Source organism: Geotrypetes seraphini, chromosome 2, assembly GCF_902459505.1.
Source record: "Geotrypetes seraphini chromosome 2, aGeoSer1.1, whole genome shotgun sequence".
Taxonomy (NCBI): Eukaryota; Metazoa; Chordata; class Amphibia; order Gymnophiona; family Dermophiidae; genus Geotrypetes; species Geotrypetes seraphini.
Genome location: NC_047085.1, coordinates 349,280,248 through 349,301,949, shown reverse-complemented (window position 1 = coordinate 349,301,949; position 21,702 = coordinate 349,280,248). Strand labels below are relative to the sequence as shown.

At 44.2% G+C, this 21,702-nt stretch overlaps 1 protein-coding gene across 7 annotated transcripts in view; it reads right to left on the bottom strand.

Moving 5' to 3' along the window:
* Window positions 1–21,702, bottom strand: part of UBP1 (upstream binding protein 1) — a 262,645-nt gene that overhangs the window by 199,382 nt on the left and 41,561 nt on the right. For 2 of the 7 annotated variants that reach the window (XR_004538055.1, XM_033930365.1), the window contains exon 1: window positions 14,848–15,302. The exons of 2 other annotated variants lie outside the window; for them this stretch is intronic. Coding sequence is in view for 3 of the 5 variants with exons in the window: in XM_033930365.1 (XP_033786256.1) it covers window positions 14,848–14,957 (110 nt within the window). In the remaining 2 variants the exon portion in view is untranslated. Of the gene's footprint in view, window positions 1–497; window positions 592–14,847; window positions 15,304–21,702 lie in introns of those variants that run through there. 3 more of the 7 variants (XM_033930366.1, XM_033930370.1, XM_033930371.1) reach the window with 2 other exon arrangements.

Sequence of the window (21,702 nt, the reverse complement as noted above, 5' to 3'; positions counted from 1 at the left end):
CCAGATTAAAATGAATCAATCTTACTCCACCTCCTGGGTTCCAGGGTATGGAGTTCCTCAGGGTTCACTGATTATCACTCATACTTAATATTCTAATGGCCTCACTGGGCTTCTCAGTTTATACAAGTTCAATAAGGAGAAGAAAAATTTTTATAGTTATGAGCAGAAACTGTTTGCATACTACAGATTTTACTGGTATAATGCATAAGCTGACAAAAACTTAAAATTTTTCATTAATTGATGCAATACTTTTGAGTCTCCAGTGATTATCTATATATTAAGTATACAGATTCCTCTGGAAATATAGGAGGATAAGAGCTCATTTTGTGCCTGAAATTTATCAAAAAGTCATGCACAGTAAGACTATTGTAATTTTAGTTTAAGCAAGATGCAATAAAGTTCTATTGAAGAGACTGCAAACACTGCAGAACATGGCAGCCAGACTGAAATCAGGTGCCTAAATTTGACAGGATATCATTGAAAGATTAGATTCTTACCTCAGTTATCTTCTTTCTAGTAGCTAAGACATTCTATTCCTGAACCTTGGATAGTCAGTCTCTTCTCGTAAGAATTCTTGTAGACAGCTTCATTAGAATTCTTTTGCTCCACCTCCCATCCCTCTGGACTGTCCTCCAATTCATCAGTTCATACCAAAGCACATGGTCAGCCCTGGAGAGAAAATAAAATAGGGAAGGGAGTACGGGGATGGTCCCTGAAAAACATGTCTGTTCTGCTCATATCATTTTAGCAACAAAGAAACCCAGTAAGAGGAGTACTGAAAAAGTATAGAGAGAGAACAAGTCTCCCCTGACCCTCGAGGGATGAGGGGAATGGGAAGCCCTCAGTCTCATAGCCCGCAGTGGGGAACACAGCCCCTAATGCACCAGCTGTCACAGTCATACACCCCCGGGCTAACCCAAGTGAATTTTAATGTGAATGAACTAGTGCACAAACTAGGGTGCTAAAGTGAAATAACTAAATAAAAAGAAAACAGTAAACTATTTAGGCTGTCTCTGCCCCTCATCCGAGGGTACAGCAGCATCCAAAATTGTCCAGGCCAAAACACAGTCACAAGCTGAACGCAAAGTTAAAATGGTACTTAGCTTCTTCCATGAAAATCCGGAGTAAATAAATGTATAGCCAGTATAGATTAAATCCGTCCAACGGGGCTCCATTTCGAGGGAAAACCCTCTTCCTCAGGAACCGGCTCTGCTATCACTGTACACTATCAGAAAAACAGCAAGCGTGGTCAGGCAAAGTTGAAAATGGCGCTAACCAGAGAGGAACGCCTCTAGAAATTTAAACTGCAGAATGTAAAACGTCGGATGTCAGACGTAAAAAAATACCACATGATGCTGAAAGCGGGAAATTTAAAAACCAGGAGGGACTAGGAACTCGGCAAAACAGACAGGAAAAAATATTTTTTCTTCTCAAGGAAACAAAACAAAATAATTAAATGAAAAAATGTAAAATAAAAAAATAAAAAAAAATTTTATGTATGTTTATTGAAGAACAGTCAGATAGCACATTGCCATTCAATAAACTCATTTAGCCCCAACGGATGCATAGATTGGAGCTCGAAAATCCAGTATTGTTCCCTCCGCTGTAAAAAAAAAAAAAAATATCAGTTTATCGCCATCAAAGTTCTCAGGAACCTGCTCAATAATACTCCATCGTAGATCTGTAAAAGTATGGCACTACTGAACACAGTGAGGAACCATGGGAGAACTCAGACTGTGTATTAATCCTGCTCCTGTGTTCAATGAGCCGGGTTTGAATAGTCCTTTGAGTATGCCCCACATAAATAAGGTGACATGGGCAACATATAACATAGATAATCCATGAGGTTTTACAGTGAATGATAGATTTGAGAGCATATACTTTCTGAGTGCGTGGGTGAACCCACACCTCGCACTGGATGGTAGTCGTACAGATGTCACATGTACTGCTACAGGCTCTAAGTTGGCCTTTGCATATCGAACTCCCAACCTCTGATGAAAATCTGGAGTGAACAACATGGTCTGCCACGTTCCTAGTCTATGAATAAGCTATGCAAGGTTGATCCTGAAATAGTGTGGAGTTGAAGAACATGCCAATGACGTCTAATACTTCGAGCTATATTGGCTGACTGGTCAGAGAACGTCAGCACATATGGCCTTGGTGTCATTAGATGGAACAGTGTTCTGTAACAAAAGGTCTCTGTTGGCATACAGAGCCCTCAAAAGCATGATGAATAACCCAGTAAAAATTACCACGCTCCTTAAATCAAGTGTACATGAGCTGTGCTTGCACTTTAAATTCTTGAACACTGGAACACAGTCTCTGAATCCAGAGAAACTGACTAATGGGCAAAGATTGTTTCAACCAGGTAGGGTGACAACTAGTATAACTGAGATAGTTATTGACATCAACTGGTTTCCTATATGCTGTAGTTGTCAGAACCGGACTGGTCTTCTGAATAAGAACGTCCAAGAATGCAATTTGGTACAAATCAATAGTCATAGTGAATCTCAAATTTGGATCCTGACAGTTAAGCCATTTAAGAAAAGAAGGCAACAGTTCCTGAGGGCCAGTCCAAATGCAGAACACATCATCAATGAATCTGAGCCAAGTCTTGATGTAAACATACCAAGGAGAAGAATATAAATGCTGCTCCTCAAATTGAGAGACATATTAAGTTGGCAACACTTGAGGCGGGACTAGCAACCCGGCAAAACAGACACTAGTTCATTCACGTTAAAATTCACTTGGGTTAGTCTGGGGGTGTACAACTGTGGCAGCTGGTGCATTAGGGGCCCACTGTGGGCTGTGAGACTGAGGGCTTCCCATTCACTCTAAATATTTATTAGGTGTGCTTGTTGGGCTGTCTCTTCCCCTCATCCCTCGAAGGTCAGGGAAGACTTGTTCTCTCCCTGCTCATATCATTAACATAAAACATATGACATAACATTTGAATCAAAAACAAACTATTGAAATACATAACAAGTAAACAACCTGAATGCAACCTCTGCCAAGAGTGTGAGAGATTCTACAAATACCCCCTAGATTCTTTAATGCAGCAGTTGTGTCCTCTATCCTTATTAGAGCTGGATAAAGGAAAGAAACAAAATGTCCGGATTCCCCAGCACATTCGAGGCAGAAAGCAGGCAAATGAATATCTGACTTGGAGGGCTTCAGGAATAGAGTGTCTTCTAGAAAGAAGATTACAGTACCGAGTTAAGAACCTAATCTTTCCTTTTAGTGCAACACTCTTCCTGAACCTATGGGATGTTATCAAAACAGTCCCCTGCATTTAGGACAGAACGGATGATCCGAATGGAGTCCTTTTTGGCCGCAACATCCACCCTGTAAACTTCATGAACATATGAAGGACCTTGTGGACACTCTACAGATTTCTTCTGATTCCACCCATGAGAAAGCCACACTTCAAGTGGAATGCGCCTTGACGAATGCAGGAGGATGCTTTCCACTTCCAATATAGACTGAAGAAATGGCCTGGGTGCCCCGCTGGCTACTTACCTTTACAATCTTCTGGAGAATTTCAGCAGGTGATACACGCTGGACCACCAGGGAACAAACAGATACGCGAGGGAGGGTGGTAATTGTTAGTGTCAGCCAGGGTACAAGACTGGAGAAATCCCTCCTGTCCCGGCCTAAGGCAGGCCTGCAGGAAGTCCTGGAGGGTTTCGGGTGGTCACTGGGGGATGACCCGAATATAAACCAGTTTATATTCGAGTATATATTTTTAAAATAATAAAGTCCATTTCATGAACATTGTCTCTCCACAGTGTTTTTTTGGTTTTTCTTGGACTCTTTACTCTCTCTGTGGCTCGTCCAGGGTCAATTTCTTTGTTTTCGCTGCTACTGAGACAGACATAGGGGAAACCAATGCTTGCCCTGGGATGGGGAGCATGGAATACTGCTACTATTTGAGTTTTGCCAGGTACTTGTGACTTGGATTGGCCACTGCAGAAACAGGATACTGGGCTATTTGTACCACTAGTATGACCCAGTATGGCTATTCTTACGTTCTAATGTGGAATCATTGCAATCGCACCTTTAAAGCCAACTGATGATATGCTCTAAATTTTTTGTTCTGATCTGACGTACTGGTAAATAGAACCTTATTTACCAGTACTTTATCCAGAGCAATTTATCATATTATAATGTAAGGTCATATTCAGGCAGTCCCAAGCAGACATCTAGAGACTAGCATGCAACATCTGTGCCAAAGCTCACTGAGACAGGGACATTTTTAGACGGTGATCAACCTCCAATACTTGCAGGCTCTTGAAACCATGTATGTCAAATGCACCGAGTACAGGAGCCTCAACTCAAGGAGTAGCACTGCCTCTCTAGCTCCCTGCTCACATGTTTAGCACTATGGATTTTACTTAACTGAGGAAATATCAAACAAGTTAGGAAGAGCATTCCAGAAAGCTGTGGAAGACAATCTGAGGCTACCACAATCAGATGATCCACCAGAATTACTATAAACTTAAGAAATGAGTTAAATAAGCCCCAAAATGACAACTGGCAACTTTATACAGAAATTTTGCACACACTGGCATACTTCCTCCCCCACCCAATAGCTCTGGAAAGGGGGAGGGGGAGTTGGTCTTCATCTTAAAATTTATTTGTTCTAAGCCTAGGTTAAGAGGCACATCTTGTAGGCAATGAGCTGGCACTTCTTCTCTCCGGTCCTCTTTCCTGTTGGCACCCCCACTGGCGTCTCGGGGCCCGTCTGAATGGCCGTCACGCATATGCAGTCATCAGCATGATAACATCATGCATGCACGTGGCATCATCACAGAGATACCTGTGCACTTCTGGGTGCCTCGAGCTGTGGCCACTTCACAGCTTGAGAAAGTTTGCAGGACACTGGTGTATGATGTATTCCCCAAACTCTCTGTTCACCAACACAACTCATTCTTAGGGTAGGAACTACCTAGTGATTAGAGCAGGCTGAGAACCAAAGACCTGATTCAGATACTACTATATTCTTGGGATAATCACTTCACTCTCCCAAGCCTCAGGTACAGATTTGTTATCTCAACTTCTTGTAAAAAAAAAAAAAAAAAAAACCAAAAACTATGCCGGGTCATTTTCAAGATATGAAGTCTGTTGGCCATTCTGCTTAGTATCTTTCTAAACACTAGGCATCAGCTTATGTGATCTTTATGGCTTGCAAAAATAAATACTATAATGTAAGCTTTCTAAAGATAAATGCCTACTGTATCTGAAAACAGCTCGTATGAACCCCCCAAAAAATACATATACTGAACAAATTTTTCCATTCTGCAGTGCCTAGGATTAAGGGCTACAAAGAGAGACACATTTCCAGACCACTTGACTATAGAATACAAGATTGAAAGACAAATAGAAAAAGACTTAAGATAAAAAGTGACACAAAGATCATGGTAGATCACTACAATCCCTACTCCTGGCCATGATCACTCCTACCTACTAATACACACATATCCCCAAGCAGCTGCCAGACGGCAAAAGTGTAAGGATGTAGATGATGGAAAAAAAAATTAAACAGCATATGCCATTTAATTACCATAATAAGTTCTTCACCATAGAAACATAATCCATTTAAAATGAAAAACAGCTTAACCCCACCCAAAATCCCTAAGTATGATCCTATACTGATTAGATTCTTAATTAGAGCTAAATGTACCTTCCAATAGATTTTAAACAGAGCCACAGTTAACTTTTCTGTTCTTAAATGAGTTACATCAAAAAAGGTAAAAATTAGAACACCCCCTTCCAATACCATTTTGAAATTTCAGTTCTCAAATTTACGTTATGCTGTTTTATAATATCAATTCAGCACTTGAGCCTCTATTCAAACATCAAATTCTAAATATACAAGAGATCTTCAAAAAGTTTCCGCACTTTCATATTTTTGCAGAAAATGGTTGGGAAGGACATGTGGTAAGAGGGTGTGTCGTAGAAAGTCATGTGACCAGTCAGGGTGATTATGTGGAAAAGTGATGTAATTTGCTTTTGAAATATTTAACAGTGTTTTAAAGTGTGGAAAACTTTTGAAGACCCCTCATATATACACTCTGACCGCAGCAGTACTGCTACTTAGCAAAAACTGTTTCAGCTTGCGGTCTTATCACATCACTCTCATCATATATATTTAGCATGATCTATAATTTTTATACTTCTATATTTTAATTTATTTGTATAGTAACCAATGGCTAAGGAATCTCTCTCAGACATACCCATAGCTTTTTCAAGAAATTCACCTATAAAAGAATCATCCTATTAGAATGTCATATAAAACACAGTTATTTACCTTAACATGTGCTATCCAGGGACAGCAGGCAGATATTCTCAAATGTGAGTGATGTCATCCATGGAGCCCAGTATGCGCAATGGTAAAAGTGTACTTGCACTTTAAATTTTTAGAAACTTTGCGACTGCTCGCACCACGCATATGCAAGTGCCTTTCCACCCACCAGCTCGCAGTTCCATAAGCAAGCTAGGAAGCCAACCAGGGGAGGTAGGAGGGATGTTAGAATATCTGCCTGCTGTCCCCGGATAACATCTGTTAAAGTTTAAGCAACTGTGCTTTATCCTAGGACAAGCAGGCAGCACATTCTCACATGTGTGACTCCCTAGCCTCAATCACCGCCACCAGGGATCCCATGCCCTCCTTCCTAAACACCCTCCTTTGCCGAAGCTGGTGGGCAGTGGTAAAAAAATGCTGCACATGATCCAGGGGGATAAGAGAGGGAGAAATGTTGGATGTGGCAGTAGAGGGGGTGGGAGAGATGCACCATGGATCTCTCTCTCTCTTTCCCCACTCCCTTTGCAGCAAGGGAGGGAATGAGATAAAGAGATGGCAGTGAGAGAGAGATATGTTTCTAATGGAGGTGGAGGAGAGAGGAAGAAAAGTTGGACTCATGGAGGGATAGAGAGAGATGTTGTTTGGGGAAGGGAATGAGGTCCACAGGAAAAGAAGCATGCACAGGCCAAAGAAGTGCAACCAGAGATTCATGAAAATCACCAGACAACAAAGGTAGGAAAAATGTGTCAGTTTTGAGAATTTAAATCTGCTGTCTATATTTGTCTATTTTTCTATAGTTGTTACTGAGGTGATTTTGCATATTTTAAAAAGTCATCTGCCTTGACATCTTTGGGGGAAAAAAAAAAAACACAACCAAATATAAATTAACATTTTCTCCACATATAGTGTGCGTTGTGATTTTTTAATTTTGTGGTTACAATTATGTATTAATAAAATTACAGGCAAGACTTCCTTCAGATGCAGAATAAGCTTTCTCAAAAATGCATGAACAGCAATAGTATCGTGACGCAAGTAGTCACTGATCATGCATATGCATAGGCTTTGGATATCAGGATTGCAGAAGTAGACAACCAAATTTTACAGGGGCATTGTCTAGGGTCTCAAATGAAACTCTGCAAAATTCTTTGGATCTATCTCAATTTGGTCAGGAGTTAGGGGTGGTTGAACAAAAGCAATTGATCCACTCCCATGCCTCGTATGACCTAAAACGCCAACTTTGCTTTAAGCACTATGGCAGAAGAAAACTACCTAGGAGTCTGAAATTTTGCAGTTTGGTAAATAAAACACCTTGGGAAACATTTCTGTGCCAAGTTTGAAATCTTTTGCGAACGTGCTTCCATTTATACAGGTCAGCAAAGTAGGCAAAAAAATTAATGAACAAAAATTTTTGGCAAAGTTTGGCTCCATACTGCTGCTAGTAGGTAAGTCAGCTGAGGGTACAACTTTACCAGCAGACATGTATCATGAGGTACTTCCAAGATTTGCAATATGAGCTTTTACAGTGAAGTGAAGCTGAAGATATGACCATCTAAAAAATATGGCTTTATGCATATTTTCACTGGTTTTCAGATTCAAATATCTCTGTGTAGGGTTTTTGTTTTTTTTTAAAATATATATCATTTGAAAGAGCATGTTTTTTGCTACAGAAGCTATCCTTTTTCATCTTGGACCCGATCTTTCTTTGATGAGAATTGATGGTTTAAAGATAAGCATTACTTGCTTGCGTAAACATGTTATGTTGAAGGGTCATTAGCACTTCATTGTAAATGTGCAGTGGAACTATATTGATCTGAAAACTCATAACCAAGATTTGCCAGCCACAAGTACTCGTCTCGTACTATGGTCAGCAAGGTATTTTTTAGGGACACAAGTGCTAAGTCGAACCATTTCTCTGATCTTTGGATTCTTTTGCTGTATTTGAGCAGGGCTAGTTTGTTTAGGATTTGTCCATTGATCATTTTCCAATGGTCCAGGAAGTCTTGATCAGGGATGTGGGAGGGATAATGAGTTATCTATTCCATTCCAATATGATTCAGGGGCTACTTTGTTTCTATAATAAGAGGCTACTTTGGCGGGGGTGGGGGGGGTGTCGGCTCTTTCCAGAACATGATGAATTTTAGGAGTAGGTGGTCTGACCAAGGTACTTTGGATAAGGAATTAAATTATAGGTAGCTTGTGTGTTTTTGCTTAAGTTGAGGTGAGTAAATCTAATTTTGTGTGTGAGTTGTTGAAACAAGAGTTTGAAGTCTAGCTCAGTGTTCTTCAACCACCGGTCCACAGAAATTTCCTGCCGGTCCACAGGGCCAGCTTGTGTATCAGGCCCAAAACAGTGTTCTTCAACCGCCGGTCCATGGTGCGATCAATGCGGCGTTATCTTCGAGCCACTCCCTCTTCCTAACTGATTCAGTGCACAAAGCCACGAACAGTGGCTCCTACAGGCATCCTGCGCCTGAATCAGAAGCCTTCTCTCTGACGTTGCAACGTCAGAGGGAAGGCTTCCAGGTGAGGCACGGGACATGCAAGGTGCAATTAGTACTATTATGGGGGCAGGGTCTAGGGTGGAGATTGGGTAGAGATGGGCGGGGTCCGGCCCACGTCTTAGCCCAGTGTTCTTCAACCGCCAGTCCACGGACCGATGCCGGTCCACAGAATAATTATTTTATTTCTGCCGGTTCATAGGTGTAAAAAGGTTGAAAAACACTGGTCTAGCTCATTTAAAAGATCAAGAAATTTCAGGGTTTCAGAGTTTGATTGATATCTCCTATGATGAAAGTGGATTCATACTGTACAGTGGCTTTTGAGTTATCTGAGAACTGTGGTTCAGCTTCTAGCCATATTCCAAAAGGGATATAAAATATTATGCAGCAGATGGGACGTTGGCAAAAGCCACTGTTTATTTCTACCATTAGTAGTTCTAGGATTGCTGAGGGTGATTAATAGGTACATTAAAGTAATGTGAACCTAAGGATAGGTGGGAGGGCCTAAGCACAAAATATATGCAGAGAGCAGCTATGAAATTGATCTATAATGGTGTCCTCAGAAGCAAGCATAAACATGTTCCAGAAACTTATTTACCAAAGAAGAGGCAAGAGAAAAGTCTTCATGGTTGAGGGAAAGTTTCTTAAATCTAACTTGGTGATACAAGGTAAAAAGATAGATCGGTAAAAAAATAATAAACTAGGCAGATAAGAGTATTAAGTTTGTGTACCAAAAGAAAATGACAAAAAGAACTCGACAAAAAACAAGTTATGAAAAAAAGCAAATACTGAAGACACAAAAAAAAAAAAAAAAAAAAAAGAGTAAAAAGTTTGACGCACTGAGGATAATTCTGAAACAATTTCTCAGCTCCACAGAAAACTGATAGTCCTATGAGCCGACATCAGGCAGGAAGGAACCGGCAAGCACGGGGTATGAGTAGTGCCTTAAATTTTAAAAAGTGACAGTATACGTGGAATCTGTCTGTACCAGGTTCAGTGGATATCACCCATATGTGAAAATATTACTGTGCATATGCGAATATAAGACGATCAGAATATAAGTCGAAGTATCCTTTTTCCCCCACAAAAAGGAGGAAAAAAGGTTGACTTGAATATAAGCCGGTGGTCCAGCGGTGTACCAGGCAGAACGAGTTTTCCCTACTCCTGCCCTACGCCCCTTTCTGAATGGCTGCCTTGAGTTTTCATGGCCCAGTGGTATATTGGGCATGAGCGAGCTTTCTGTATTCCTGCCTGGCCCCGAGCCACATCTTGAATGGTTGCTGCCAGTTCTGACGAGTCCCGCAAGAACTGGTAACAACCATTCAGCGAGCAGCTCAGTGCCAGGCAGGAATGCAAAAAGCTCACTCTTGCCCGGTACACCGCTGGACCACGAGAACTCACATAAGCCATTCAGAGGTGCTCAGTGTGAGGCAGGAGCATGGAAAGCTTGCTCCTGTCAAGTACACTGCTGGACCACCAGGGATTCAAAAAGTGTGGGGGGGAGAGAGGTTAAAAAAAAAAATTGTCAGTCGGCCAGGACAGGAGATATCCCTCCTGTCCCAGCCCACCAAGTCATAGGGCAGGCCCAACAGAGGCCTACAACACTCTTGCTCTAGAATAACTATTCTGTGCTTCTGCAGGGACCTGAAATCAATTTTAAAAATTGCCTGCAAATAAAATATTTAATTTATCCTCCGACTACAATGAATACGCAAAGCCCTTCAACCAAATCACTAGTACTGTTAAACATTACTTTAATTGCTGAAAATAGGGGGTCACTTCTAGAAGAAACATTTCAGAGATTAAAATGCCTTGGTGAAATGACAGCAAAAAGTTAAAAAAAAAAAAGCTGCTATTCTGCTTGTGATATTTCTGGCAAGCCACAATAAGCACTAACATGATGGGTATGTGTACAGTGATGTAACATTCCTGCCTCAGCATAAAGATAGGCGACAGCAAATCTCAGTCACAAACAAGCCCAAAAGTAAATTAAGAAAGCTGTACACCCACAGTATTATGCACAGCCAATGGGAAAGAACAGTATTCTCCAACTACTACTTCTAGTAATTATTTCTTTAGAGCTACCAGATGTACGCAGTGCTGTACAGAGTCAGAAAGAAGAAGAAACGGTCCCTGCTCGAAAGAGAGCTTACAACAGGGGTCTCAAAGTCCCTCCTTGAGGGCCGCAATCCAGTCGGGTTTTCAGGATTTCCCCAATGAATATGCATGAGATCTACGTGCATGCACTGCTTTCAATGCATATTCATTGAGGAAATCCTGAAAACCCGACTGGATTGTGGCCCTCAAGGAGGGACTTTGAGAGCCCTGGCTTACAATCTAAACAGTCAAGACAGACAAACAGGATGTCATGGATACAGTTAAGGGGAACAGTTAATCAGCTGGTTTGGATAGGCTGGAGTGAGCTTGACAAACTCCAGCAGCTGGAACCTAAGGACAGTATTGAGCAGTCTATACAGTTAATGACCCAGAAATAACTAAGAAAAAAAAGACAATTTAATTTACCGTAATTATAAATTTATAATGTATATAACATTGGGCAGGCTAGAAGGACCATTCAGGTCTTTATCTGCTATCATTCACTATTTTACCTCTTATTTTGGACCTTCTTTATTAAATACCTCAAAAGAAGCAGGTATGTGCATTCAGTCAATACTAGGGAATTTAACTAACTTAGGGGGGTCTCTTACAAAGCTGCAGTAGTGATGCTGCCACAGTAAACACATGAAAGCCCATTCAATTCCTATGGGCTTTGGTGCATTTACAATAGCTTTGTAAAAGACCCCCTTATTTAATAAACCTTATCTTGTTAATATATTGCAGCTTGATATTCACCAGTTATAAGATAAAAGAATACCCATTTTTCTTATATTTTATATATTTTGAAACAGATTAACAACGTATACCCATGGCCTATTTGCAATGTCTGCAACATTCTACAAGTTGAACATTTAAACAATATTTTTGCTAATTATCCAGAATTTCAGTACAATTCAGTATTTTCATTAAATTATACTAGAGAAAACAAAGAGCCAACATCTCTCGCCCATCCACCCCCTCAGCCAGCATCTTTCATTCTCCCCTCATTGTCCCTAATCCAACATTCCTGTCCACTACCTCTGCGATGCCGATTCCAGCTAATGGCAAACTGCTGCCGGCTCTGCAAGTTTCCCTCTACTATGGTCCTGCCGGAAGAGAGGAAGTGACATCGAGAGTGGGATCGTGCTAGAGGGAGGCTTGCAGAGCCTACACAGGCTGCCCGAAGATGTGGCTGTAAGCGATCCGGGCCACAGCGAGGGACTGCCAACTTGACACCAAAATAGTAACATAGTAGATGACGGCAGATAAAGACCCATCCAGTCTGCCCAACCTGATTCAATTTAAATTTTTTCTTCTTAGCTATTTCTGGGCAAGAATCCAAAGCTCCACCCGGTACTGTGCTTGGGTTCCAACTGCCGAAATCTCCATCAAAACTAACTCCAGCCCCTCTACACCCTCCCAGCCATTGAAGCCCTTCCCAGCCCATCCTCAACCAAAAAGCCATATATCGACAAATACTCTGAGAAGACCTCAGATATTTCCTCCAGCCATTCCTCCAGATATTTCTTTCACTCTTTCCCCACTGTTCCAGCATTCCTGTCCACACTATCTCTGCAACAGCAATTCCAGTTAATGGCAACTTGCTGCCAACTCTGCAGGCTTCACTTTACCATGGTCCCACCGAAGAAAGAGGAAGTGACATCGAGAGTAGGACCGTGGTAGTGGGAAGCCTGCAGAGCCTGCACAAACTGCCTGAAGATGTCGCTGGCAGCGATTCAGGCTGCAGCAATGGAGTGCCAACCTGACAAAAAAAATCTGTGCAGACTTCAGGTATTCTGCATCCCTGGGGAATTCTGCACAAATTCTGCATTGCACAGTGCTTTTATGTAATTACTTGAGAGCATTATATCAAGTATGTAAGTGGAATGCAATTCCAGAATGGGTGAATACCACACCTTTCTTTCAGGAACAGCCCTTATAAACTAAGAGTAGCATACTGTGCTACCTTGGGATTTACAACCTGTAAAAACAGGCATTAGAAACAGCCTGTAGTTTACTTGTAACTCTGCCAAAGAAAGGATGAATTTCCTAGCGACAACACTATAGACCAGTGATGCTCACTCAAGAGTCACTCTGGATTTAAATGCGCTAAAGGAGAGCTTCCAAATATCTTTTCATGCAAGGCCACCACACTTGATCAGTGTGTGAATTACATCCACTCCATCAGCCTACCTCCAAACCTTTCATTGGACATGCGAGGGCTGTTCAAAAAGTATCAGACCTTTATTCATAAAAAATACTCGTATTCAGATACAACAATCTTATACTGATCTCCTTCAAAGTAGTCCCCTTGGGCCGCCACACACTTCTTCCAACGGTTCTGCCACTGTCAGAAGCAGTGATGGAATGCCTCTTTTGAAATTGCTCGCAATTGATCCATTGCATTCTGCATGATGTCTTCTCTTGACTGAAATCTGGTCCCTTTCAGGGGCATTTTCATCTTGGGGAAAAGCCAGAAGTCACCCTGAGCCATGTTGGGAGAGTAGGGAGCCTGAGGAATCACAGGTGTGTTGTCTTTGGCCAGGAAACTCCATATCAAATGTGAAGAATGGGCAGGTACATTATCGTGATGGAGCTGCCAATTGCCCACTGCCCACAGGTCCGGCCGTTTGCATCTCACAGCAATACGAAGGCGATGCAGAACCTCTTGGTAGTACCCCTTGGTGATTCGACAATCCTGCATCACCAGGGTCCTCACTTGGTCAATAACGATCTCATTTCTGGATGTTGAGGACCTACCAGAATGTGCTTCACTCTCCACTGATGTGCGGCCATCTCTGAAGCGGTTGTTCCACTCCTTTATCTGTGTGGTGCCCATTACTTCATCCCCAAAGGCCTTCTGAATCTTGGGAATCGCCAAGCTTTACACAAAATTTAATGCAGTAGCGTTGTTCAACTTTTTCTGTCATTTTGTCAAAAAATGAAAATCGGATGGCACTCACTTACACTTTCTCACTCATTGGCGGTCTGCCAGCGACTGGCAGCTTCTGTAGATGGGAAAAAAATTAAAGCATGCACATTAAGGTCCCCTACATATGTACACCAAACCATGCCTCCCTAGCTTTCTTTGTTTATGCAAGAAAAATTAAGGTCTGATACTTTTTGAACAGCCCTCTTACCCTTAAGGTGGTGGGCATTTCCAAATGCACTCTTCATCTACTGAGAAATGCCTTGGCCTTCAATCGTGTGGCTCTTCCCCTCATCCACTTCCCCCTTTCTATGGTGAACTTGGGTAGACAGGTAGCAGAGGTCTCAAAGTCCCTCCTTGAGGGCCACAATCCAGTCGGGTTTTCAGGATTTCCCCAATGAATATGCATGAGATCTATGTGCATGCACTGCTTTCAATGCATATTCATTGGGGAAATCCTGAAAAGCCGACTGAATTGCAGCCCTCAAGGAAGGACTTTGAGATCCCTGACAGGCAGGGAGTAGAAGGAAAAAAAATCAAAATGATGAGAGAGCCAGCCCATAGACCTCCATTGGCCCCTAGGCCTTCTACTGAAGAACAACACTGCTCGAAACGGTCAATCTCATGAGGATCAGTTTATAAAATGTACCAAGTCAAAGTGCTGCCATCACATACTATCCCCAGCCACCTAAACGCATTATGCGCATGTTCCCCCCCTCCCCCATACAATTAGTGTACAGTACAACAAAAAAATTGCGTCTTGCTTTATATTCTGATAACTAAAAAGAAAGATCATCGTAATATCCCGAGAAACCACCAACCAAACTTTTCGGAAGAAACTTGTCCTCAAACAACTCTGCCAAGCAGAGCAGGAAATCATAGGGAAACACAAACAAAAAGTAGCAAAATCAGTATAAATCTCAACCTCTCAAATAAAAACTCAGTTGCAGAACGTAAAAACAATAAATGTTGAAGCACAGATCCCTAGGGCACCGGGAGGAAAAAGCAGGAGGCCTCACCTCATACTGTAGACACCGGCCCCCAGCTCCTGCCCGATGCCCGACAGGCTGGAGTCGAAGTCCTGCACCACCGAGTCTATCACTTCGTCCATCCTCAGTATCCACGCCATGCTGAGCGCCGGCCCAAGAACAACGGCAGCGCCCGACTCTCAGCGCCTCCCTTTGCCAGCCCGGCCGCCTCCCGCCGCCCGCATCGTGCGAGGGGAAGGAGAGCGAGAGGCGCCACCACCACCACCCGCCGCCCTCACTCCATCCCCCGGCGCGCGCGCACACAGACCAAATACCCGGCCTCCCTCCCAGAGCAGAGAACAAGGCAGTGGCAGCAACCGCGAGCCGGCACGCGACGGCCGCGGCTGGACACAACCAATCAGCTGCCGCCGAAGCACTAGAACGATAGAGTGCGACGCGTGGAGGAGGGAGGACGGCGGGGGATGAACCGAAACAGGCTCGCGCTGCAGTAATGAGCAAGGAGGAAAGCGAAATCGATTGACGCTCGGATAATAACCAATCAGCATGCACTTCCTGTTTACCCCTCAACTACCTCATTCCCTCTACCTTTCTTCTGGCTCCTCCCCCATAATAAAAGAGTCCTGCGAGCGGATTGGGGTTGTGTGGGGCGCTGGTGTAGTGACACCTATTGTGTGTTGGCGGGTTAATTTGCACGGCAAAATCGAAGACTGCTAGGAAGCTCGGAAAAAACCGCGTTAAGCCGTTTTGATAATCCGCCGCTAAAAGATACATGCACACTAAACCGGTTTGTTTTGAGAATCTGTCCCTGAACAACCAAAATTATAGCGTCACGCACAGAAGGGACCCGTCCCCTTCCCTCGCACACTTAGAAACTTTCTATTGAGTAAAAGTAATTTCTTCTTCAGATAATCTTTGTAATTCCCAAGTATTATGCTCCTCGACGTCCTCAAGAAAGCGCTCCACTTGCCCATGAACAGTTAGATTTGTCCAAGCCAAAAAAAAAACAACTGAAAAGCTTTTGTTTGGGATTTTTTGGGGGTTGTTTACAAAAATACAGAGCTGCCAAGGGGACCCGAATTAGAAATAGTTTCAAGCAGGGCTCTAATACTGACCTACACCACTACTGTAAGGCAAACTTCAATTCCTTAACCCAAGTCATCTCTCCCCTGAAGTAGGAAAATCCTTAAGCATCTGGTGCCTGGACTGGACCAATCTTGCTATAAATTATAAAAGCTTATTCCAGGCCTTAGACTAGGACAACAGCAGCAGATGACATCTTAACATAGCTTCCTGCGGGCAAGGGAGGGAGAGGATATGATACTATGGGAATTCTTGGCTCTTCAAGAATAGTATGAGAGATGACCTATACAAACTGGAATCTTCTACAGAATAAAGGAGACTTAGCAAATCAGGAGTATGACAGCATAGGACTGTTTTCTCACTACACAGCCAAAAGCAGATAGGCCCAGATTCACTAAAGATAGTGACTCAGTCACTGTTGGCCGATTTTTAAACAGCAATTGATTCACTATCAAGTTTGCATGGAAATGATTTGCTGCTGTTAGGGTGAAGAAGTCTGGGACTGGTTTTCCTAAGTATTGAACTAAGTTTTCTCTTTGATAAAATGCTGAATTATGTTTAGCTGCAGACCTAACTTATCTCATGTTCTAGCCTGCCTGTACTGGGTGTTAGCTTGGACATTCTAACTTCTTATGGCTATCTCAGCATAAACGACATGCAACAGAAAGACTGCAGGGCCTAGATAAGTGAATTGCTAGTGACCTGCTAGTGTGAGCTGAGGACCAATGATTGTTAAGAAAAGTAACACGTGAAAAGTTTTCTAGAATTCAGTTGTATAGCCAGAAGAATGTATAAATATCTCTGTAACATCCTTGTTTTCGGCACTTCTGAAGCCAGCTTGGAGCTCGGGAATTGCATACGTATGCTAATAAACTATCTGTGCCTTCTTCAAGTCTCTAGGTTTTTTGGCTGCCCAAAGTGACCTTTCAAGGGCTTTAAATATTTTGCACTGTATTACATGCACAAAATATCTGCCCAATAAATTTTTAAAAAATGAAAAAAAGCCCCTCACTCCCCCTATCCAAAAAAATGGCAGGAGGGATACCCACTCCCTCCTGCCACCCGACATTTACCCCACCACACTGAAAGAGGGCAGTAGGGTTGCCCACTCCCTCCTACCATTGGTCCCTCCTCCTGCCCACTCCATGCCAAAATGGCAAAGGGGTGCCCACTCCTTATGTTCTTATTAAGATCATGAAGGGCATAGAGAGAGTAGAGAGGGACAGATTCTTCAAACTTTCGAATAATAAAAGAACAAGAGGGCACTCGGAAAAGTTGATAGGAGACAGATTCAAAACAAATAATAGGAAGTTCTTTTTTACCCAACTTGTGGTGGACACCTGGAATGCGCTTCCAGAGGATGTGATTGGGCAGAGTACGGTACTGGGGTTCAAGAAAGGATTAGACAAATTCCTACTGGAAAAGAGGATAGAGGGGTATAGATAGATTACTGCACAGGTCCTGGACCTGCTGGGCCACCGCGTGAGCGGACTGCTGGGCACGATGGACCTAGGGTCTGACCCAGCAGAGGCATTATGTTCACTCCCTCCTGCTGGTTAAGTTGCATGATATGATGGATGTGGAGGGGCCTAAGGCACTTAATACCTCGGGCTCCTCCCTTGGAAGGGGCACGAGGCACATCTGAGTCAGAGACTTCCTTAGGGAAGTGCCTGAGCCAATAAGGGACTTAGGCCCCTCCCTGTACATCACCTTATGCACCAGGGCGAGGCCTAAGGGTCACATTGATGACAGGCAGCCAGCAGAGGAGCACGAGGGACTGAGTACCACTCCTGCTCCCAACGAGGGGGAGAGGGGGCAGTAGCGACGAGGCCCAACCGGCAGGAGGGAGGGGGCAGTCTTCCTGCCACTTGTGGGGCCATGTGTTTGTCAGTGGTGTTTTTTTGACAGGTGTACCTATTTGATTTTATTCCCTTTTTTTTTAATGGGGCAGATATTTTGCATGTGTAATACATGCAAAATATCTGCCATGGAAAAATAAATGAATAAAAACAGGAAGACCTGTCGGTAACCGTTATTGACAGGTCTACAGCAGTCAGGTTTTAGGATCATAAAACCTGATTCACTAACTGTTAGTGAATCAATCACTTGGCTAGTTTGCATGGGGCTTTACTCATTTACATAGGATCAGATAATAGAGAAAAAACAGGCAGTGGGCTGTTTTGTGAATCGGGTGGGTAGCAGTGATCGTCGCTAAAACATGTTTCACGACAATCGCTGACTTTAGTGAATCGGGGCTATAGTGCAGTCAGGCTGCTCAAGAGAGTAGCCAGAGCCGGGCCCACCACTCCCCTCTGTTTAAACCCTGGGTGCTAAGTCTGCACCCTGGCAATGATTATAGGCAACCAACAGAGGATGGGGAGATGAGGTTATTATAACCAAGACTCCAATTATTGCAGACCATATGCAACTTGTTCTCTTAAGCCTCCATGGGTAGCGTCACAACTGTTAATTAGTAGGATTTATCATCTGTTTGAAAGGAACAGAGTGAAGGTGGTAAACAACAATACATAACAGAATCATAAGAGTAAAAATAGTCAGATAATACAAAAAAGTGCATAGTATGTTATTATCCCAGAACAAGCAGGCAGCATATTCTCTACATGCGGGCGACGTCATCAACGGAGCCCCGAGCGGACAGTCTTCAAGCTTACGAGTGGACCGCGCATGCACCTGTGCCTTCCCGCCCGAGTCAGGGCGCGCGTCTCCTCAGCGTGGTCTCAGTTGTTAGTTTTCCAGAGGCAGAAGCCCTGTTCCTCTGCTCTGCGCGATCACTACGTGCCTCTTGCACCGCGGCTTGTCCCTTGTTTTTATTTTTCAAGGATGGGGTGAGTCGCTGTGAGATGCTAAAAAAAAATTTAAAAAACACACCTTTAATTTTCTCCTTCATTTGACCAGGAGACCCAGGTCTCAGCTTGGCTGCCGTACTACCGCGTGCGGTCGCGGTGGTAATCTTGCCCTATGTCCTGGCCTGTGATCAGGTTTAAAAAGTGCACTCGGTGCAGTCGGGTGATTTCTATTACCGACCCTCATCGTTGGTGTGTGGAGTGCCTGGGGCCGACCACGGGACCGAAATCTACCCGCGAACCGGGTCCTTAATTACAACTTTAATTTCACTTCCTATTTCAAACACTGCCTGAAATTCCTGCAGTCTTTTCTCCCCGACTTGCCCGCTCACCGACGAATAGACTTCCGTCAACTGCTGGAGACGCTGTCCCAGATTCATCTCTATATGCTCCAGGCCACGTATGATGCCTTTGAACTGTCATCTCGGATCACGGCCTTTGCGGTAGCGATGCGCCACTTGGCTTGGCTGCACATCTTGGCTATGGATCCTAATTTGCAGGTTCGTCTGGCAAATCTGCCTTGTGTGGGGAATGAGCTCTTTGACGACTCAATTGAGGCAGCCACGAAACATTTCGGAACACGAGCGGTCCTTCGCCTCCCTGGTGCGGTCTAAGGCGTGAGCCCTCACTGCTAAGCCATATAAGCTTCCTCCACATCGCTACCTGCAGAAGTTTACGCTGCCTCTCTCCCGGCCGCCTCCTTAGCAGCAGCAGCAGCGTCCCTCTAAACCTCAGACGCCTTCAGCGGCTAAGCCAGCGCTGTCTTTTAAACAATTCCAGTCGGAACACGCTGGTCCCTTTCATCCACCAGCCTTCCTCCCTGCCCATCAGGGGTTGGCTCCATCATTTTTATCATCACTGGGAGTTGATCACTTCGGACTCCTGGGTTCTAACCATAATTAGGGAGGGGTACTCTCTTCACTTCCGGCAAGTGCCTCCGGCTCAGCCCCAAGAAAATTTCCTTCCAACAGGTCGAATCTTCCCCTTCTGCTTCGGGAGGCTCAGGCTATCCTCCGCCTCTGGGCGGTCGAGGAGGTTCCTACGTGCCAGCGGAACTTAGGATTTTATTCCTGTTTTTTTCTGGCTTCCAAGAAGACCGGGGACTTGCGCCCCATTCTGGACCCGAGAGCTCTCAACAAATAACTGGTCAGGGAAAAGTTTTGCATGCTCTCTCTTCCGACTTTGCACCCCCTGATGGACGAGGGGGACTGGTTATGCTCCCTGGATCTCAAAGAGGCCTACACTCACATCCCAATTCATCCGGCCTCTCACCAGTTTCTGAGATTTCAGGTGGGGAATCTCCATCTTCAGTATCGTGTTCTCCCTTTCGAGCTCCCATCCTCCCTGAAGGTTTTCACAAAGTGTCTGGTGGTGGTAGCCGCGACTCTGCGGACACAGGGTTTTCAGGTTTTCCCTTATCTCGATGACAGGCTCAAAGCATCGTCTAACTGTAGGTTATTTCAGCGACCCAACAGACTAGTCTGTTCCTTCAACGCCTGGGATACAATATCAACTTCCCCAAGTCCCAGCTGTGTCCATCCCAGTCTCTCCAGTTCATCGGAGCGGTGTTGAATACGCATCGTCTCCGATCGTTTCTGCCTCAGCCTCGTCAAGAGGCTCTCGTCTGCCTTTGCCGGAGTGTGTCTCTTCTTTTGACCATCTCGGCTGACAAGAGCATGATGGTCCTGCTGGGACACATGGCCTCCACCATTCATACAATGCCTTTTGCCAGACTTCACCTTCAAGTTTCTCAATGGACTCTGGCTTCGCAATGGCGACAGGATTGCAATCCGGTCTCTCGCCGTATTGCAGCGACTCCTTTATTGAAACAATCTCTCCACTGGTGGATGCTCTCTTCGAATCTTTCCAGAAGTTTTCTGTTTCAAGCACCTCCTCCGCAGAAGATCCTGATGATGGACTTGTCTGCCTATGCTTGGGGGGCCCACCTCAATGGCCTCCGGACCCAGGGTCCTTGGTCCAGCGAGGAGAGGAGCTGTCAAATCAATCTGTTGCAGCTTCGAGCCATTTTCAACGCTCTCAAGGCTTTCCTTCATCTGCTTCGCGACCACATGGTTCTTGTCCAGACAGACAACCAGGTGGCCATGAATTATGTCAACAAGCATGGAGGTATGGGTTCCCTTTCTCTATGCTGGGAAGCTCTGAAGATTTGAGATTGGGCGATCCGTCACAACATCTTTCTCAGAGCGGTTTACTTTCAGGACCAGCAAAATTGCTTGGCGGACAAATTGAGTCACCTTCTACAACCTCACGAATGGTCCCTCAATTCATCGACTCTGCATCAGGTTTTTGCTCGATGAGGAATCCCGCAAGTAGATCTGCTTTCATCCCCCCCTCAACCACAAGTTGCCTCGTTTCTGCTCCAGGATTTATTCTCACCGACTCGAGGCAGATGCTTTCCTTCTGGATTGGACGGACCTGTTTCTCTATGCGTTCCCTCCATTCCCTCTGATTCTAAAGACTCTCGTTGTGTTCAAGTCCATCCACGCCACCATGATTCTTATAGCTCCTCGGTGGCCCAGACAACCCTGGTTCTCGCTGCTGCTTCGACTCACGCCAGGGAGCCTCTGCTTCTACCAGTTTTTCCTTTTCTGCTTTCTCAGAGTCGAGGCTATCTTCTTCATCCCAAACTGCAGCCTATGCACGTGACAGCTTGGTACCTTGTCACTTGGCTGCCTCGTTCCAGTTCTCTCCATCTGTTCAGGATTTTGTCAACAGTCCACTAAGCAGTGTTATTCACAAAGTGGACCAGATTTTCCTCTTCGTGTGCTACGCTACGCACGGAGCCGCACTCTGCCTCCTTGTCTTCCATGCTGGACTATCTGCTGCACTTGTCTCGGTCTGGTCTCAAATCAACATCTATTAGAGTCCACCTCAGTGCCATTGCTGCTTTTCATCAGCCGCTTGAGGGGAAACTGCTCTC